The sequence below is a fragment of the Halichoeres trimaculatus genome, unplaced genomic scaffold (genome assembly GCF_033239565.1).
Source record: "Halichoeres trimaculatus isolate MK-OKI-2021-1 unplaced genomic scaffold, fHalTri1.1 fHalTri1_scaffold_5, whole genome shotgun sequence".
Lineage (NCBI taxonomy): Eukaryota > Metazoa > Chordata > Actinopteri > Labriformes > Labridae > Halichoeres > Halichoeres trimaculatus.
The window spans coordinates 17,513,361-17,533,692 of NW_027437183.1; the positions used below are offsets into that span (position 1 = coordinate 17,513,361).

At 39.4% G+C, this 20,332-nt stretch overlaps 2 protein-coding genes across 3 annotated transcripts; both read right to left on the reverse strand.

The window, feature by feature from the left end:
- Nucleotides 1-83: 83 nt before the first annotated feature.
- Nucleotides 84-17,116, reverse strand: aifm3 (AIF family member 3). 2 transcript variants are annotated; one of them, XM_074670058.1, is made up of 21 exons: nucleotides 16,614-17,116; nucleotides 12,054-12,261; nucleotides 8,741-8,948; nucleotides 6,593-6,702; nucleotides 6,407-6,516; nucleotides 6,259-6,303; nucleotides 6,071-6,167; nucleotides 5,865-5,977; nucleotides 5,461-5,547; nucleotides 5,250-5,341; nucleotides 5,027-5,157; nucleotides 4,400-4,515; nucleotides 4,108-4,179; nucleotides 3,410-3,473; nucleotides 3,218-3,294; nucleotides 3,033-3,150; nucleotides 2,838-2,936; nucleotides 2,523-2,598; nucleotides 2,245-2,349; nucleotides 1,357-1,377; nucleotides 84-1,236 (listed from the first exon to the last, which is right to left on the reverse strand). In XM_074670058.1, exons 2-21 carry the CDS (start codon nucleotides 12,082-12,084, stop codon nucleotides 1,197-1,199), a joined length of 1,812 nt encoding a protein of 603 aa, XP_074526159.1. In that variant the 5' UTR covers nucleotides 12,085-12,261; nucleotides 16,614-17,116; the 3' UTR covers nucleotides 84-1,196. The 2 variants fall into 2 exon arrangements, with proteins under 2 accessions (XP_074526159.1, XP_074526160.1); XM_074670059.1 differs by lacking the exon at nucleotides 1,357-1,377 and having other exon boundaries at nucleotides 86-1,236; nucleotides 16,614-17,112.
- A 1,199-nt stretch (nucleotides 17,117-18,315) lies between these two features.
- On the reverse strand, nucleotides 18,316-19,392 carry cldn26 (claudin 26). Its single transcript, XM_074671186.1, has one exon. It carries the CDS (start codon nucleotides 19,390-19,392, stop codon nucleotides 18,736-18,738), a length of 657 nt encoding a protein of 218 aa, XP_074527287.1. The 3' UTR covers nucleotides 18,316-18,735.
- Nucleotides 19,393-20,332: the final 940 nt, after the last annotated feature.

A 20,332-nucleotide genomic window follows, 5' to 3' on the forward strand; every position in this document is an offset into this window, starting at 1 on the left:
GCATCACTTCTGGATAATGGAATGACACACCCATACCTGTTGGAGTAACATGGAGAACGTCATGATGTGTAAAACAGATAAAAACTTGTTTTTGGAAGACTTTTATTGAAGTTTAGTTACAAAATGCTGTTCAAGGTTTTCTTTTAAAATACTCTCTAGACTTGTGTTTCAAATGTTTTGGGGTTATCACCAGCATGTCATGATGTGATCAGTTTTCAGCATCATAAACCTGACAAGCAGTTCGTCATGAAAATGAATGCATTGAAGAAAATACAATAACTTGGGGAAATAGCAACAAATTCATTCCTAGTTGCCAAAATGACCAGTAACAGCCCAGGCCACAAACCTCAGTTCCCTGAGTTAGTAACAAAGATATTCCAGCTATGAAAAATAAGCTACTACAAGGTTTGTCTATGGGAGATAGAAAAACATTGATCTACTGTGCAAGCACTAGTGTGTGATCAAAGAGGAGATTTAATTTCTGCAATCTACGAGCAAGGCAGCCATTATAAAGAGGTATAGTGTTTTATTTCCTTGAAGCTATCATTTGTTATAAGTTAAAGCTGTATGTATGTGTGTGTGTGTGTGTGTGTGTGTGTGTACATTTGTGTGTTGGTGGGGTTGATAAAGCTGCATCTAGGGTTTTGCTGCATATTTCTAGACATATAAAACTCTCTTTGAAGGGGCTTATAAGTTTAAAGTCTTACGATAGTCCATTATTGCATGCAGATCTAAGGCCTGTGTGTGTGTGTCAGAGCATTCACTCAAACCTGTTTTATAAGACTTAGAAAAATGAAGCTCAAACGTGATGCTCTCATTTTTGTTGTACTGCATTCAGGATTATAACTATATACAGTGTTATTGTACAAAAGGAAAATGCCAAAGCCCATTCATGGCTTCTTATTAACAAAGTGTACAGGTAGATACATCTTGAATTCTGTATTGCTTAGTCATAAAAAATGTCATAGAGAGCACAGACGTGCCAACACATTAATGCAGTGGTGTCTGGCGATGTGTGTCACATTTAAGTGTCTCTCTGGAACAAAACCAAGAGTCCTTGGGTGCTGTCCTCGGGGTAGTGTGTCTCCAAAGTCTTGTTCCCAAGTGTCTTTATGTGTGTTTGTGTGTGTGTATCCAAACTGGGATAGCTGCTCAGTGTCACAGCACCATATCGTGGAGAACTTGAGGAAAAGTCATTAAGATCCTTTGTCAATCAACCAGGATATGTCCCCTGTCCTGCAAACCCAGAGAACAACAGTGAGACTCACTCACATGTACATGTTTACAGCAATTACAATACCCTGCAAAAAGTACACATGAGTGAAGGGAAGAGGAAAAACTCATATTTGATCGTACTTGCCAAGCCGTGCTAGCATCCTGGAAATTTTGAGTTTGCATTATTAAAAATAAAAGACAAGAGACATGAGCAACAATACAAATGCAGAGAGAAATGTGTGCGACAATAAGACAGGGACATAACCACAGCAACATGAAAACAGTTAAAGGATTCTTTTTGGTTTGGAAATAATAAGCAGATAAAGGAAAGTTATGTATTTAAGAAAAGGTCTTTGTTACTTAATGTTGATATGGCAAAAAAAATAATTTACTTCTTTGTCTAAATGTAGACTTGAATGTTGAGATATGTATGTCCTCCAGTTAATTGTCCAGGGTAAACACATTAGTGAACTTAAAACTTGATACTTGATGGTAAAAAATCACCTCAATGTGATATTTATGTTGTTTATAAGTGCTTCTGTGATTTTAAGATGTGTGCATTCTTCTCTTAAATCCCTTAAAGACTTAAGAATCAAATTTTGCATGTTTTTAAAAATGTTTTAACTCTATACAACACTGAAATTACATAGTTTCAGTCTTCCCTCTCACTAATAAGTAGGGCAAGCATCCACCACATCATGGCACACTTCATCTACTTGCCTGCTTTTAGAACCAATGAGCTAATAATGAGCTCTCAGGCATCACTGTTTTGTGTAAGATGCGCGGAAATCACTGTGAATTTACAAAGTAAAGTGTCAAAAATTAATGAAACACCAGCTGATGTTCTTGAAAGGGTCTGAGGTGTTTGCCTGTTAAATACTTTCCATGTGATTTAAGTCACAAGCTTCATGACTTGTTGTGCTTTCTGTCAAAGTGATGTTATTCGTGATGTTTTCTTCACAGCAAACCTAAGAAACCTAAAGAACATAACAATTATTGTAACCGTGACCAGACTTAGGTCCTACTTACTCCACGTCTCGTTTCTTAATCGTCTTTCCTGATCCTAAGACCTCTGCCACTCGGGATACAATGGGGTCATAGTTCATGCTGGCAACAGCAACCACTTCCTCACTCCTATAGATGTATGGACAACAGAGAGAAACAATAAGCAGCTGTTGTGAAATAAGACAGCAAGTGCTCACCACTTCTAAAATCAGAACATGTAATAATTTTAGCAATAAATCAAATTTATTTTATGAAGAGTAGTAGTAAAAAAATAACAAAGTGTTCATAAAAATAAAACCTACCTGGTGTAAAATGCCACAAATCTCAGTTCATCCAGATCTCCTTGTATAATGACATCATCAAATCCATCACCGTAACCTTTGAAAACAGAGAGGGTTATTCATACATTCACAAGCAGAACAATCAACTTGAGGCTTAGTTTTTCATTGGACACTGTTGGTTTTCAGTTCTGCAGCTAGGTGGCAGTGTTTTTACCTACACTTGACAACCTTTGAGAGTGATCTGCTTCTTGTTGCATGCTTTTACATTACACAAACAAAATCTAGGTTCCTCCAAATGATTTTTCACCTAATGGTTGGTGGGAGACCGGTATATACCTGCATAGCGTATAGTCTTCCCAAACATGGCGGACCAGAAGTAAGGCACAGTTTTCATCTCAGTTGCTCTGCCTAACATGCCAAGAGCTGCCACTCTTCCTGTCAGTGACAATGAAAAAAAAAAAAAGAAAATTTATATCACACTGAAGGAGAAAAGCTTAAGCTATGAAGTCAAAGCAGAGCTTTAACCCTCACCGTGTACATGAGCCATCTGCCAGTGAGGGATGTTCACCTTCTTGTTGTTCCGCGGTGGGAAAGGAAAAATCACCACATCTCCTCCAGCAAACACACCATCAGCGTTTGTCTGCATCATCTGAGAGAAAAGGTTAGGAAGTTAATTAAAAACACTGGACACAAAACTTCACCTTTCTATAACACACCTTGTTTACAGTGATGAAGCCTCTGGAGTCCATGTGGATTCCACTTTGTTTCAGGAAGCCTGTGGCAGGAACACTTCCTTCAAGAGAGGAGGCACGAGAAGTTTGGATACAAATCATCAAAAAGGGTGGATACATCTTCCCTGGTAAAACTTTTCTGTAAATGTGGAAAACATTTAAAGAGCTCCTCAGCACCTGCACCAATGACACACACATCTGCTCGCAGGACTTTTCCACTCTTTAGGACCACCTCTTTGAGCTGTGAAACCAAAAAAAACACAAGGCTATGAACAAGATACGTCAAATAATATTCTTGTAACATTCACAAATTCATGAAATGATAAGTTTCTGGAGCTAGAGCACTTACAAAACAGAATTCATATAAAGATTTTAGCAACTGCCTGTGTTGTACAATGGAGGTCATATAAATTGATTCAATAATGATAATTGAGAACAACCCCTTCTTTTTACATCTTTTTAATAGTAGCATGCTGTGTCTGCACAATGTAAGTCATCCTGATCAAATGGTTTAGAGCAAAGGTAAATATGCTCTGTGCACATGAGGTGGTGTTGACTACTGGCACATAATTTATTTGCTATTTTTGAGCTGTGAAAGCAAACCCCTGCAGACACATATCACACTGAAAACAAATATAAATTCTGCAAAACAGCTGAAGAAAAGTCCAGCCTTGGCGTGGAAAAATCTTAGTTTAGGATTATGGAATTCAATCAAAATGTCAAGGGGGCTTTTAAACGTGCAATATTACAGAACAAAAATTATGATGCCATTATGTTGATTACCTTGTGTTTTCCTTCTAAATAAGTTGGAGATTTAACAAAAAAATAGTGCTTCTGAGCATCATATCATGCTGTTTCTCTCACTTTCTGAATACCTGTCCATGATGACCAATCATCTCTGACACCTCATTCAGCATGTAGAACTTCACTCTGTTTGCCTCAAACAGCTGCAGAAAAAAACAAATAGCACACATCGTAAAACCAAGGAAAAGCATATGTATATGACTGTCAAATGATGACAACATTAACAAGTATTCTCCTGTGGTTTCCGTGGTACTGGCTGCACAAAATGTTATTTGTGATGGTAATTTCTACAGAAATTAATGGTGATAGTACTCTAGATGTGTCTCTGTGTGTGTATGTGTGTGTGTGTGTGGGTGTATTTACCTTCATTATAGCTTTCCCTACTTTTTCCCCGAGTGCTTTTTTAAAGGGGACAGTCTCAATCCCAATGACTGACACTGAGTGGGCTTTGTCAGTGAGGGCTGCAGCCACCTCCATACCTACCGACACAATGAAGAAATGACAGGTTAATATTATCCCCATTGCAGAATGATGAAGCATACAGAGAAAAAGAGACCCAACGTGAAGAACATACTAGAAAAAAAAAACAAAAGTGAATAAACAGTGATAAAAACTGAAAGTGAATGGATAAAAGCAAGAAAGTGAGAAATTCTTTAACTAATGACTCTGAAATTTAACTGCATCATAGAAAAGGTGAGCTCTAGACATGGAGTGAAAGCTGAAAATTAGTTCTGATTTATTTTTGTGTCCCTTTTCAGGTTTCATTAATATTGTTTCACCAGCGCACAGCATTACTCAAAGGTGGAGTCAGTTGATGGATGTGTTTTAGGTCTTTCACATCTAGACGATTCTTGATAACTCCAGTTTCTGTTTACTTACAAAAACTTTGCAATTGATGCAAAATAATAATTTAGCAGCTTAAATTTGACACACAAAGCATTATTTTTCTCCTTGTCTCAAATAAGAAGAGTTTGAATGAATGTGTCTTACCGACAAACGATGTCCCTACAATCACAGCGTTCTTGTTGTTTGCCAGCTTCGCAATGCTGTTAGCATCCTCAGGTGTCCTAAGGTGAAAAACATTCCCGATTTCCTTGCCTTTGTAGGTCATTGGTTTTGGTCTTAAAGGAAGAACATTGTACAAATCGGATGTAGGATAATAAGTTTAAATGTACACAGTCTGAGTATCATCTCCCAAAAAGTGTAACCTTACTTGCTTCCTGTAGCAATAAAGAGTTTCCTGTACTCCATCCTTAGGCCATCTTCAAAGGTCACAGATCGTGCTTTTACATCTATTGCAACAGCCTGAAGCGAACACCATAGGGTTATACATGGGTTACACATTTTTGTAAAGACTCCATCATAAATTGATCAATCCTTAACTTAGGTGTAATATCTTTAGATTCTGGGGCATGACCTCTCACCTCCTTCTCTGTAAGCAGCTCAATGTCATGGTCCTGGAGGAAACTCGTGGAGCGCAGTCTCAGGTGCTCTGCTGTGCTCTCTAGGGACTAAGGATCATTACGTTAGTGCTAAATCTATTAACAAAAACTGAAATAAGTGAAACTAAAATTCCCAAAGCCCCAGTTTAAAAAGTTTTGGACAGAAAATAAAATAAAAGAAAAGGTCACATCTTCGAACACTCAGAACTTTGGTTTACTTTCACTGTCTTAAAACTTTTGTTTCAATGAGGTGCAGCTGCTCCCATGAAATAATCGTTTTCCAACATCACTGACCGAAGCAGCACCTTTGCAGTCTGTTACATAACTTTTTTTTAGTCTAAGAGTGTTCTGTTTTGGATTTATATAGACTAGTTCTGTGTACAAACCTTACTCAGTTTAGGCCTGTCATACGGAGGATGTCTGTCCATGGTGCACATGACAATGCGATCTGTGAAGCCCTCTTGTCTCAGTGTCTCTGCACACACTAGACCAGCTGGACCTGCAAAAATAATCACCATATCAGAGGAAAGTTGAAAGACAATGTAAAGGAGGAAGAAGTTTCAAGATTGTGAAAGGACCGACGCTCACTGACCTGAGCCAATGATGAGAACATGGCTGAAGCCTGAGTTGGAATTAATGACTGCAGAGCATCGTGCCATAGGCTTTGACCTTTTTTGAGACTGAAGAGCCTGGAAAGATTTTGTTTTTAAGCTCTCAGATAAATCCTTTGCTATGTTTATATTTCGGCATGACTTCTCCACATCCTTTTTCTCTTGTTACCTGCTTGTTTGCACGAATGATCACCTTGTCCTTTTCAACTCTGACCTGGAGTAAACAGACATGAGCAATGTGTACACTTTTTGATGGTGCTCAGAGACATGATAAGGCAGGTAATGTGTAATGAGACAGCACCAGTGTAGAGGGTCACCTGGAAGGTAGGGAGGCTGTCCAGCCCTGGGAAGTCCTCAATGTCACCTGTTGCGATGTTAAAACATGCACCATGCCATGGACAGCGCACGTGGCCTTTTGACAATACACCTGGAAGATCAGGAAAGGCAGGTTCATGAATTTACTTTCAAGGAAGTATCTAATCTAAAAAATATAAATTGCTCACCTTTGACAAGGGGTGCTCCATAATGTGGACACTTGTGCCCCATGGCTGAGAACTCCCCATGCTCTTTGATCAGCAAAGCTCTGCCACATCCCAAGTCAACCTCACGCATCCTGCCAAACACACAAACACGTTCAGGTATAACTGACTGTGGATTCATTACCAAGGTTGTAATAGTTAACTAAAACAAAACTAAAAACGAAAACAAAAATTTAAAATACATTGCTGTTAACTCAAACTAATAAAAACTAGAAAAGAAAACAAAAACGATAAGTAAACTAAAACTGTATCTTGTGTTCACAAAACTAACTGCAACTAACTGAAATGATAGACAAAATTCCCTTAGTTATGGTTTTTGACAATATTAATAGCCTTTAGGATTTGAATTAATCTGACACATTTTCCCAACCAATTTTTAGTTTTAGGCAGTTGTCAGTGCCGCACAGCACCATCATAGCGGTGTATAGGGACGAGCTTGTTTACTGCACTGACTGGCTGTGCGCTGTGCTGCGACGAAACATAGTGGAGCAATGAATCAGAGCATCTGTAATAGTTTGATTGTTACAGAGTCCAAGTTTTTATTTATTGAAGCTCATATTATATTGTTTTTTTTTGTTGAATAATTTATGTTAATATCATTTTCATGTAATTTATGTTAACATTATTTTATATAATTTATGCTTATATTTTTTATACTAAGTTTACATTATTTCCATGTGTTTAAGGCAGCAGCCAGCATTTCTGTATCAGCATTAACTGAGCAGTGAGCACTATGTTGGACTTGAAAATAAACAGTATGACAAAATATTTACTCTGACCTTTTTGAATCCTGCACCTGGTTAATAAGGTATGAAAAAACTAAAACTAAACTAAACTAAAACTAAAACTAAGCCTTGTTGCAAAAATCAAAACTAAATAAAAACTAGAATGCCTGCTCCAAAACTAATTAAAACTAAACTGTAATGGAAAATAAAATGTCAAAACTAACTAAAACTAAACTAGAATGACAAATCCAAAACTATTATAATTGAATCCTTTAATTGAATCCTTCAAGGACGACCCTTTTTTATGCCCCAATTTCGTTGTTTTTAATGCCTTTAATGAGACAGGAGAGAAGTGGGCTGAGACGAAAATGGGGAGTGACATGCAGAAAACCAAGGCCACCTGCCCGAGGGGCGCCACTGCTAGGCCAGCGGAGATGCTTATGTATCTGTGTAATGGTTGTATATATGTTTTTGTTTCCTAAATTTGTCTCTCAGTGCTTTCAATATATATCTCGTTTGCAAGCTTAATAATATCGAAACAGGGCGTTAGCTTTGCGCTAAAAAGCGTGACGTTAGAAGTGATCACCTTTTAACGTCACGCTTGAGCGCAAAGCTAATTCTAAGCTAACGCAAAGCTAACGCTCCACTGAGGCAGCAGGTACTCGAGCACCTGCCTCAGTGAATACTATGAAAAAATAACTGATAAAGCTGTTTACAGAAGACAGACAGTACATAACAAAATAATAGTTATACAAAGTGGCGAATACAGTGACACATTACCAGTGGAACTCAATGGCCATGAAGCATACTCAAGTCAGAGCTTTGCTACTTCAGCCTGTATCCTTCCTTTTTGTTCTGAAGCTTTGGTAAGCTAATATTTGCTAACTCTAGCTAGTATTTAATATTTAACTCCCATATGCCGTAATAATAATACGTTTTTATATCTACAAGCTTTAAACTTATACTGTTGTTCGGCTTACAAATTTTTAATATTCACACAGTGGGTTTCTTTTATCTTAATTGTTACATACGATAGCTAATGTTCATCTTAGACAGTCCTTCTAAATTTTTAAGCTAATTTCCTTCATGTATATATATATATATATATATTTTTTTTAATTTACATGCTAAGTTTGTACTGAGGATTATAAAGTTGTTGAATTCAGAGGGAAAGCAAATGTTTGATTATGGTATCAAGCTATTAGTTGTTACTATTGAGGATAATAAATGGTGCTGCACTTACAAAAGATTTAAAAACTTTTGCTCAGTTGTAACGTGATAGCTACAAGTTTGATTTTTCAAAACCTTTAAACTTATTTTTTTTTCTCATTTTAGTTTGCTAAAAGTTTATTCCACAAGTAAAAAACTGTTTTGTCAAATTTCTTACTGTCCGTTTTCAATGTCCTTAATATGGCAGACGGAGACCTCCACATAGTCCCGTGGTTTGTGGTATAGAGCTGCAGAGTCCTCTTCAGAGCCATGTGCCAGGGCCCCGTTCGGTCTGCAGTCTGCAAAGGGACTGGCTTTGCCATTAGGTGAGAGCCCGTCCACCTCTTTTTCTTTTTCCAGGAGAGAGAGTTCCACTTTAACTTCAACTGCACAACACAGAGACAGCTTATTAAAGACAAAGTTCAAAAACTGAACATACAGAGTGCTATCATGTACTGCAGTAAAATGACACATTGACATAAATTTCCCAGGGAGAAATGTACAAGGGCAGGTTTGTCTTTTTTCCTTTCTAGTGTTTAGTATGTTGTATAAATAAAAAGTATCATTTACTTTTTGATACTGCTTATCCCCAGTTGTCTTCAGAACAGCAAAAACTTAGGTATGCAAACCCAAACATTACAATATAAAGTAGCCAAATAAGCTTTTTCAAACCAGTTATATGAAAGATATAATAATAATGGTACTGATGGTGCTGATGATGATGATGATGATAATGACCTTTTTACGTTGAGCACCAGTAACAGCATGTGTTTGTAAAGCCATAAACAAAGCAAAGAGCTTGGTAAGGACAGTCAGGCAAGCCAGTCATCTTGATGCAACGCAAATGGTCATCAATAGTAAATGCAAATAAAAGGAAAAGCAGTGATAAAAAAACGCACTGTAAATAAAGGCTCAAACAGGCAGATCTCTGGAGGCAGAAAGTTAAAAAGAAAAGGAAAGGACTGTACTTTTTTTGATTTTACCCTTTTTTTAACAACTGGCCAAAAACGTAACTCTCCAATAGCACTGGTAAGAGAAGATATTCACATTGCTCTTCATTAATTTGGAGAGCACAAAACTTACGATCTGTTATCTCGTGCTGACTAGTCACTAAAAATTCAGCACAAGATGTTGAATATAGTGAAAGTGATGTCAAAATGTAACATAATATTGGCTTTGGCAGCATTACAGGACTGTTATAGTGAAAAGGAAACATCGCAAGACAAGTTACAAGGAAGGAGACTTAATGCAGGTGATGCCGCTATTTTCTGTATCTGCTGAAAAGGCCAACAAAAAATCCTTATCGTTGGACTTAACATTGAATGAAATGCAAAGTTAAATGTAACTTATACCACTATAGCAGAGTATTGTTCAGGCATGAATACAAATGTTCAGTTTAATGTTTATACAACCCATGGAAACACTATCAGCCACTGAAGCTAGGGGAAAAATAAACGTGTATACATGAATCAACAGTAAAATCTTCTTCAGATACATTACTTAGTGTTAGCTTATTTTGTATTTAGTTGGTAGACTGGTAGTGAGCAGGATACTATATAATTACCTGACAGTTAAGGTTATGTGAATAGAATTTCTTCTGAGTCCCTGTGACAAGTCACCACCAGACAACTACACAATAACTTTACAGACAACAATGTTAAGATTACATGAATTCAGATATGAAACAGAAATGTACGCTTTAACAGGTAGCTCAACATGTTTATAGAGTAATAATGGCTCTCTTATAAAGGAGCAGGACATAGACATTAGCAAAGGACTATATCACTACAGCTACAGTTAACGTTCTTCCTTTTGGAGTGGGCTGTATCTTTAGTTTGGTATATATTACTGAACATTAAAAAATGGTTGTGTAACTCCTTTTTTCACTGCTGCAGGCTTTATCTGTTCGGCTGGAAAAATGTGCTGATCATCCGGTTCTTACACAGTAATCTGGCTGGAATTTTCTCCTGCTGAGCAAGCCTTAATTAAAATCAATGGAAAATCATAATAGTGAGTGCAATTGCAGAAGAGAAGAAAGAGAAAGCTTTCCACTGCGAAAGAGATGCTTCTGCTCAATCTCTGCACTGATGCTCTATTTGAATAACACTAAAAAGTTATCTGCTGATCCAAAACAACTCTCTGATGAATTATTTGAGCCTTATTATGTTTTTAGCTGTAGCGTGGACATTTTGTTCAGTTGTGAGTGAGCACAAAATGTTCTGTTCTGTGTTAATTTAAAGCATTCGTGTATACTGTATTTTTCAATACCATACAAAAAGACAAGCTAAATTTCCAGAAAACATATAAAAGTCTTTTAAAAAATGTACAACTTTGTGTTTGCTAAGCCCATACTACACTTCTAGCCCACCTTCTTGTAGCAATGTGAGCACATCTGGCTCCAAAGAAAAACAGAATCATGCATAATGCAAAACTCAGGGCTCAAAAACTGCCCTTCAGAAAACCAGAAGTTAGCTTTATGTTGGCTTAGTGTGTTTTTTTTATGTAGATGTTCATTGGAATGAAACTAAATGTTAAATTCATTTTCTTTGAACTTGCATAAAAACTTCATGACGTCTAATAATCAACTGTAATTTGATGTTTCTTTTGTAATATTGCCACTAACACCCAGTATATAATCCTCAAAACTCAAAGGCTTTCATTGGTTGGTCACTGGCTCACTCTTCATTGTGTTACCTAATTTAAGGACAGTTGCTTGTCACACTAAGTGGCTCATTCCAAATAGTCCTCCAAGGTCTTTCTTCACCTTTGAGTGGATAAACAACTCTTCTTCCTCATTTCACCTCTGCACGTTGTACTAGATAAATGACTTCATATTAGGTCTTGTGAGTCTACTTGCACATATACCTGGAAGCCTGTATTTCACTTTATCACCTTTAAGACTGCAGTATTGCACTGAAAATAGATAAACACACATAGTGTCATATTTTTCTATTCAATTCTCAGTATGTAATCCTCTTGACCAAAGATGCCACAGCAAGCATTGAAATTCCTCCCACACATAACAGTGCACAGCGTGCTGAGGAGGCTGGATGTGATGTCTAACAGGATTTGGAAGCTGTAGGTAGATTTGAAAGGATTCAAATGGAACAAAATGTCCCTTTATGTATTTTTCGAAAACTAATGTTGATTTTGAAAGAGAAAATAACAGTGTTACCGAAGAAAACTTAAGTATATGATGTGTTTTTGGTTGGAATAGTCTTATGTTTTGTTATGTTTACAGGAGATACAAAAAATATTTTTCATTGTTCTCCTACAGCATGGAATATTTATTAGATTACAAAAATAATTTCATACACACTACAACACCAACAAGACTAAATTTAAAGGTATCACCAAACCTTCCTTGTTATAGTGGCAGCAAGACAGCATCTAAAGACACATCAACAGCACAAACAACAGCAAGCTGTCGCACTTATTCGATTTTCTTTGAGACTACGCTCTACTTGATGATAGGAATACATGCAGGTTACCTGGTTTGGTTTTGGAGAAGCATCCTCCCATGGTGGGCCTGGGATTAAGGGACACCCAGGGAGAGGGAGGGAGGGGGAGAGCGGGGAGGGAGCGGTCAGATCCTTGGGCTGGGCTGCTTGGTCGGGAAATAATAATAACACAAATCTGTTCGTATGAGAACCTGTAGGTTCAGGCTGGCCATTGCACACATCAGCTCCTCCACATAATCTGGGGAGAGAATGAGAGAGACTTTAACATGCACAAACAAGTACAGACCAGTCAGATTTATGGTTTACTGGTTTAAATTGATCTGAGGTTTGGTTGCTGTCATGATCGACATGTTTTTTACCTTTGCTCTATTGTAAGCTGCTTTTGTATATTCACTGTGGCAACTTTCAAGTTAGAGCTTTTCACTTACAAATTTCTTTTACAAACTGACAAATTGTCTGACCCTCATTTGTCTGTGTAGTTTTGTTGTGGTCTTTCTAATCAATCATCAGTGACTGTTGTTAAGCACAAACATGGAGTGATGTTGCTTTGAAGCACATAAAGAAGTCAGGATTTGACTCCTTAGGAAAGACAGCCAAATACTTTCTCTCTCTTTGTGTGTGTGTGTGTGTGTGTGTGTGTGTGTGTGTGTGTGTGTGTGTGTGTGTGTGTGTGTGTGTGTGTGTGTGTGTGTGTGTGTGTGTGTAAGTAACATGTTAGTTCTTGTCAAAGAAGCCATTGTGTTAATTAGGAACATTTCCACACAAATTCTTACCTTTGTTCATGCATATTGCAAGGGGAAAGCGTTAAATATTAACAGCACTCTGACACATTAACTTTCTCGTCACACTGCGCTTTAAAGGGAAGCAGGGGCCCCTTGAGTTTCAAAATCCCCCCCCTGTTTTTGTGTTGCTATGTTGCCCTCACACTTCTGCCCCCTCTGGTATTTCAGCCTCACATACAGTAGATATTTACTCACAGAGTGCCGGCTGCTATGAATCTGAGCAGTTTAGAGGATGGCAGGTGTATCAATTAACTCCAATCCATCACCAAATGATTCCTTTGAGGTAAAACCAGAAGGACTGCTTGGTATTCTGAGCACATCTTAATGTCCTTGAACTTAAGAAAAAAAGGGTGCCGTGTTGAATGGAGCCCTGCTTAAAAAAGTTCCTGTGGACAAATGAGAAATGGAAAGATCTCTCCTGACTTAGCACAACTGAGATTTAGTCTGGATGTAGTTTGAAGGCTGTTCTTTGTAATGATGAACAAGTCAAGTACAGAACACAATACCTTCAAAAAGTAACTCTTAAGTATTAGAAATGTTCACTGTACATTTTTGTCACCATATAATTAGCCCTGACTTGGTGTTGTTGATTGAGTAAATGATCCTCAACCTTTTGACCTTTGACTCCTTTAGAGACCTGTTTGTAGTTCGGGCCCCTTGTTAACTCCCCCCAAGGCTGGTAGGTTCTTTTAACTCCTTAGATGGCTTCATTGTTTTAAAGGAAAGAGTTAACTGCCTCTACAGGCACAACTTTCTTACATTTTACTGAAACGGAAAACAGAAATAAGGCTGAACACATATTAAGCTGCAGATGTCTTTTTATCATTAAAATTTAGCATGTGTCCTTTAAAGGGGCATTACCCACTGGACCAAAGTCACAGAATAAAGACAAGTTTGGGTCAAATTATCTTCTTTTGTAGAATCATTACAATTGAGTTTACTGAAGATTTTCAAACCAGCTCCATCTTATCAAATGCAGGATGTATTTCCTCCTATATCAGGGGTGGCCAGCCAGTGGCTCGCGAGCCACATGTGGCTGTTTGCCTCTTGGTGTGCGGCTCTTTGATTCATTCATTCAAAAAAAATTATTTTATTGTTATGAGTAGTGGTGTGCCAATCAATCTAAAATATTGGTATACTGATGCCAACTTTGGGATCAGTATTGATTAATACTTGGGTGATGAGATTGATACTTAAGTTTCAGTTTCTTTTCTCTACATTGCACATGTGTAGCGATCTAAATAGACAGATGAAACTTTGTCTCTTCTGTAGTAAAAACAGAAACTTGTCTAACACACGGCTCCAAGTACGAATTGAAACACACAAACACAGTAAATGTCGCTTTAAGAATTGGAAATCAATTGATTTTCATCTTATGTCATTCCATGACAGAGGAAGTGTGTGTGTGTGATGTGGCTCTTTGTAGTGCCACGGTAGTTTTTGTGGCTCTTGGTCTCTGGCTGGTTGGCCATCCCTGTCCTATATATTTCATTTCATAAAGGGTTTTCACCAGAAATAGCTTTAATGTTATATACAGCATTGCTTTTCTTAGTCTAACACAAAACCAGTTTTCCAAACCAAGCATCTTCTACAGATGCTAAAGCTTCTTTTTATCTTTTGTTATTCCTATCTGTGCCAATCTTGTAAACATTTTAAAGAGCCGGCTGTAACTTTTATTTTGTTTTTAATATGAGAAGCGACGGATCAGCTCACTTCTTCAAAGGAGAGGCATGTTGCCCCTTTAACTATTTGTCACCTGTGGAATTTTGATGATCAACAAACTGGATGGTGACAAACTGCCATCCCGGAGTTCCAGCAAAATCCAAGATATTTTGTGCAAAACTAAAGTAGGTTAAGCAGATTTGGTCCTCACAACATATGACGCAGATCCCACTCCCTCACTGTTGGGCCTGTCCCCAAGCAGTGCTAATAATCCTGCTGCAAACAAGCTGTCAGTTTCACTCACTTGCCTACAAATGTAATACCTGTTAGTGGAATGTTGGAGGGGAGAATTAGCAAAATGCAGCTCCTGGTAGGGGGTGAGGAGGCCGACCCCTGAACGGACTGTGAGGGAGGGAAAAGGCAGGCACTCTCTGACAACACAACACTCACTCAAACTGGATTCAAGAACATTTTCTCCAACAGCAAACAGTGATTTTAGTGCTCTTAAAAGATGAATACTGCCATCAGGCTAATCTTTAAAAAAAGGAAATCAGTACAAGAACCCCCTCTCTGCTGCCAGCCCTCGTCTTCATGAATAAAAACCAGAAGAAGAAATGTCATTTATTCCATATTGAGTTTGGCAGTGGGCATTTAATTTGTCTTTGGTAACGACTTGCTGTTCCCAGCTCTTCTAAGGCACTGGGCTCTCAGCAGCTTTTCACAAAACGAGCACAAGAGCATGATCGTGAGGCTCATTCACCTTAAACAATCCAAACTGCTGGTCTGTGTTTTTTTCCAGCTGGAGTTTGGCAGGTACTTCAGCTTGAAGTTAAAGATTAGGGCCCTTTGATCCTCTGCTGATAACCGACAAGAGCTCTCAACAATTTAACAACACACACAAACACACCCTGTCCCCTCACTCACACTCTCCTGGTTTGACAAATAACCAGATAAGCTGAGGAATCATCCCTTAATTGCGTAAACCAATAGTTGAGTAAAAGGCCTCTCACACCAGCTTCTCAGTGGTTGTATACTTTGTTTACCTTCAGCTTAAGGAGGCATTCATTGTGAGGGTCAAGTGGGTAAAACTGTTTCCAGGTTTTAATCTTGTGGTAAGATAGATTATACTATTTTGTCATCCACAGGATGTTTCCCAAATTGCCAAGAAGCTTTTGATTAACTTCTATTTGCTCCCTTACCTGTGTGTGCTAAGTATGCAAGAATAAAGAGTGGATTACATTTAACCGCAATCCTCAATAAGAAGCTGTGCTAAGTGACACAATCAAACATTGTGAGCAGGCTCATTCACTCCATTTCTTCAGATGCTGATGTTTTTAATTGAGAGTAAAAGAGAGTTAACAATAGCTTTATGGGTCTCAATTGTTTCCTAAGTGTACATTTCATAGACAGGAATAGTAAATGTGAAGTATAATGTATTAAACAAAAATGACATTCTGTAATCTCAAAGTCAAAACTTTTAGGCTTAGATTTTTCCACAAATGCCACGTGGCTCTAGAAAGCAAAGATTTCAATTTCAGTCTGCTTAGTTAACTCTCCGATGAGTTCATTAAAGAGCAAAACGTTAATTTTTTTCATCTGCTATTGTCCTTTAAAGAGTTGTCCCAAACTACCAACTTCCACCAGGTGACTTTGGTGCTTGGAGCGATAACCTCTCCATGATGTCATGGAAAATTGGAATAGTGGGTGCTGCCATATAACAGTTCTGCCATAGAGCTGTTTCTTACCAGGGTACACCAACAAACAATAATAAGTGATCGTTTCATATTAAAAATGTGTGAGAGAAGTCCACTGTCTTAGTCATGTCTTATAAAAAAAATAAACAAACCCTGTAGATTGATCCGGTAGTTCCCCAGTAATGTAAACAAGACATAATTGATACATTTTGATATTGCTTCTCTGTTGTGATCTCAGTTCTATAGACTGCACCACAGTTCATGGTCCTCCAGGGAACCAGACAGCAACTTTCACAGAAGAACTCAGTGTGCCCGTACAGCACCAATGCAGGCAAATCCACATGGATGAACAAGTGTAATTAAACACAGCAGCACACGTAAACCAATCACATTTAGAGGCAATAAAGATAGAGCCATGTAGTGTTGATTTTAAAATAAATGTGTCAGCTTACCGGTGTGCATGGAGCAGGTGCACTGAGATCCTGTCAAACTCCCCGGTGCTCAGCTTCCCCCGTGGAGCGCGGCAGCATATTAGCACAAGTCTCTCAACAATCCAGTCCACTGGAGTATTCCCAGTCTGTGTGTCCCTCTGTACCCTTCTTCCTTCTCCTATGCCTCTTGATGCAGCAGAGACTATAGTGAGTGTGTGAGAGAGTAAGTGTGTGTGTATGTGCCCCTCGCAGAGCCCCCCTTCTCTTATCCAGCAGCAGACTGAGCCTACCGGCCGTGGGAGTTGCTCTCTTCTGGCCAAGTCTGCAAGCGCAGCACGGAGGACCTTTGCCAGTTTCTCAGCTGTATGCAGTATTGATGGAGTTGCTGAGGGGATGCTAACACAGCATGAATCTCACCGTTCCCTGCTCTCGTCCTCCAACCCACCCACCCTTCTTCTCTCTCTTTCCCAAACACACACACACACTCTCCTTTTCTGCTCAGACCCTTTCAGCCTCGCCTTCAGATGTTTAAAGACCTGACTTGCCAGTTAAGCCTGATCAAACACTTGCTGCCCTCCCCACTTCACTGCCTGCTCCGGCTGCCCACTTATCACACTGCCTGCTTGCTGTGCATGCATTGTGCTGCATGCCTGTGTTCTGCAGCAGGAGGATCAGCTATTGTTCAAACTTACCAGTGTGGCATTGCACTTACACTCACTAGCAGGAGACACAGATTTGCTTTAACTACCAAAACAGCTCTTACAGTAAATGTGTGTTAAACTTCAGTCAGTGTGCAGCCGAGGGAGAGGGAGTGAAAGGGCTGCTGGTGCAGTAAACCCCATTTTCAGTAAGGGTGGGGCAGGATTAAAAAGGTATACTGAGCCTTATAGAATTGAGCTCCCAAGATATTTCCATTCCTTATGCCCCTCCTAAGGCAAGAACTACATCTCCCCTTAAAGTTACTGCTGCAACAAGGTCATTCACCTGACAATATGAGAGTCAGTTCTGTGTAAGTGATGACAACACTGACACAGGATGCTGAGCTGGATGCAGCATTAGCTAAGAGCTGTGTAGACTGTGAAAAAATGCAAGAGATGAATCAGAAGAGATCTCTGCTGCATGCCCTCAGCGGTGACACCTCTCACACATGTGCTCCAGCATCACCATGTTTGTGTTGCTCTCTGCATGTGTACGAGCACATTTTAAAGCATGTTTGAACCAGAGCCAGGGGAGGGCAGTGTGCACATGTACAACAAGATGACTGATCAGGCTCTCCCAGTGAGAGGGGAGGGCCCATTCATCACTCAGTTTAATTGAATTACAGGGGGGGGTCTATTCTGCAGGGGCCGGGCAGAACTGTAGCATCCAAAAACTGAGATTAAGAGAGGTTGGGTGAGTGAATCATGATATAAAATCAGAGCCTGGCCAAGAATAATATAGGCTTTTATAAGGGTAGATTTATTACATTTAAATAGCATCTGTTAGGAGAATGAACATGTTAAACACAGTGTAAACAGCTTGAAATGATGCAAACTGGTGACTTAGTCTGTATCGCTTCTTGATTTGTTGTGACAACCAGAATCAGCTCTAATCGGGACAATGTACAGCAGCATACCAATGGCAGCAAGTGTATTAAGGACTAAGAGAAGCTGCTGGTGCCAAGTTTCTCCCTGCAAGAAATTTAACACAGAAAAGCCGCAGCACTGGAATGCAGCTCACATTAAAGTAGTCATTCCTGCCAGGGCAGTGGGGTAAAAGACCCTATGCACCAGCAATGTTGCAATGTCATCTTTAAATGCTATCAGAGTACTTAACATTCAAATTACTGTTGTTGGTGCTTGGGATGGTGATTTGTTTTTCAAGCATATGTATTCAAAAGTTCATATTTCTGCCCAGATTGTTCAAAAACAACTTAAATGACAAACAGAAAACACAACTATGAAACTTAACTTTTTGAAATCCAGAAAAAAGGGCAAAGGAAGGTTTTTGATACGAGGGTTAAACTTCACAAAGCAAAAAGAGCTGGGGTGATAATTAGGTCAAATATTATTCATGACACATCACACATTGCTCATATTATGTGACTGGAAGTATATTAAAAGTCTGAATCACACACAGACAGGCCTCAAAATAACACTTAAATCTATAAAACCTCAGTCTTCAGGTAGTTCTTGGCCCCGTTCCTCACCCGTAGGCTGTTTGGCACACTTGGAGGTCTCTGGTCAGAGTTCCCCATACACACAGCTACAAAGAACAGAGTCCCTCCAATGACCAGAGCTAAACCTCCAAACCATCCAGAGAACATAGCTTCCCCATACTCCCAGCGAGGCATGGCATCAGGATAACCCTGGTCCCAAAACTCCACCACCGTCGTGTACGCCACAATAGAAACTGGAGCCAGAGTGGCGAGCCCTGACACCCAGGACAGAACGCCACCCAGAACCAGGAGCCGTCTCTTCAGGTCGGGCTGCCTTGCACACATCTCCACCCCATCCAGTCCTGGAAAAGCAGCCAGCAGAGCCAAACCACCAGTGCCCACAGACACTAACATGAGCACCCTGGAGATCTGCAGGTCCATCGGCAGTCCCATGAGCGAGTCATAGGCCTTACACTGGATCCCCACCTCCTCCGTGTAGAGACACATGTGCCACAGTCCTGAGAACCAGTTCTCCACCTCATTCAGGTCAGAGTTCATCGTTTTCCAAAAGGGAAGAAAAGTGGTGACCAGACAGGTGACCAAACCTCCAAATGTCACAAAGAGCGCTGTCCTTTGCATCATTTTAGTCGTTAGAAAAACCATCTCTCTCTGCACAGTGATTCCTGCTCACGTCTGCAGGTCTGTGTCTCAGGTTTGAGGATTCAGGATGAATCTGTAGCCCGACCCACCTGCTGATGTAACAACACCGACCCAGACTTCCCACAATTCCAGCCTTCTTATTAAAATGCACCTGATAAGTGGGGGAGATAATCCAAGGCTGGGAGATGACAACAGACATACTGTTTTGTTTCAGTGCTCAATATCATGGCAGTGAACAATGACCTCTGTTTTAGATGAAACCAGATATGAGCAGAGGGATCCTGGGCTGTGCGTGCACAAGTGGACTCCAATGAATGAAACATGAGCAAGGTGGGCATGGGTGGTATAGGAACAGCAAGTTAAAGATATTCCAGGTGTTCTTTAATAACATACTTCTGTGTGGCGGTTTTCTCAGTCTGTGATTTCAAGTGAAGTTATTCAGGGCGAATAGTTTTCCGATGTAACAGATGAGACTGGCATTAGGTTAGTTAAGACATTTACACTCTGAGGAACTGAAAAGAGAAGGCTTTGATTGGCCAAGTGTCTCAAGTATCTGGACCATGAATAGCACTTTGTGCTCAGTGCAACGGTTCTTACAACAGAGTCCAAAAGAGTCCAACACTTTGTGTATTCCACTGAGGCTCTTTATCGTGCAGTACAAGTGGAAGCTAACAGGATATCCAAACTAGTGCTGCAGCATCTGGGTCAGCCTTTTTTCTTCTTTTGCCCATCCATTTGGTTTAGTGTATAACTCCAAATGAAACCCTCAAGAGCTTCAATCAGTGTAGTTGGAATCATAAGGGGTTAGAAAAATAAGGGTTTAAGGGTTGTAGGAGATTGCAATTTGCACATTATAATTAGCTACATGAATTGTTAGAATGCTTGTTTTCTTGGGTAAATATATATCCTCGCATGTGCAAACCTTGCATAAGCTCCAGGAATT

What these genes read in the sequence shown, in the direction of transcription:
- aifm3 (XM_074670058.1), bottom strand. Translation starts at nt 12,084, where the DNA reads ATGGGAGGATGCTTCTCCAAAACCAAACCAG. An exon ending in CTTCTCCAAAACCAAACCAG is followed by an intron (nt 8,949 to 12,053) that starts GTAACCTGCATG and finishes TGTGTTGTGCAG; the next exon opens with TTGAAGTTAAAGTGGAACTC. An exon ending in GCTTCATCACTGTAAACAAG is followed by an intron (nt 3,151 to 3,217) that starts GTGTGTTATAGA and finishes CTTTTCTCTCAG; the next exon opens with ATGATGCAGACAAACGCTGA.
- cldn26 (XM_074671186.1), bottom strand. Translation starts at nt 19,392, where the DNA reads ATGGTTTTTCTAACGACTAAAATGATGCAAAGGACAGCGCTCTTTGTG.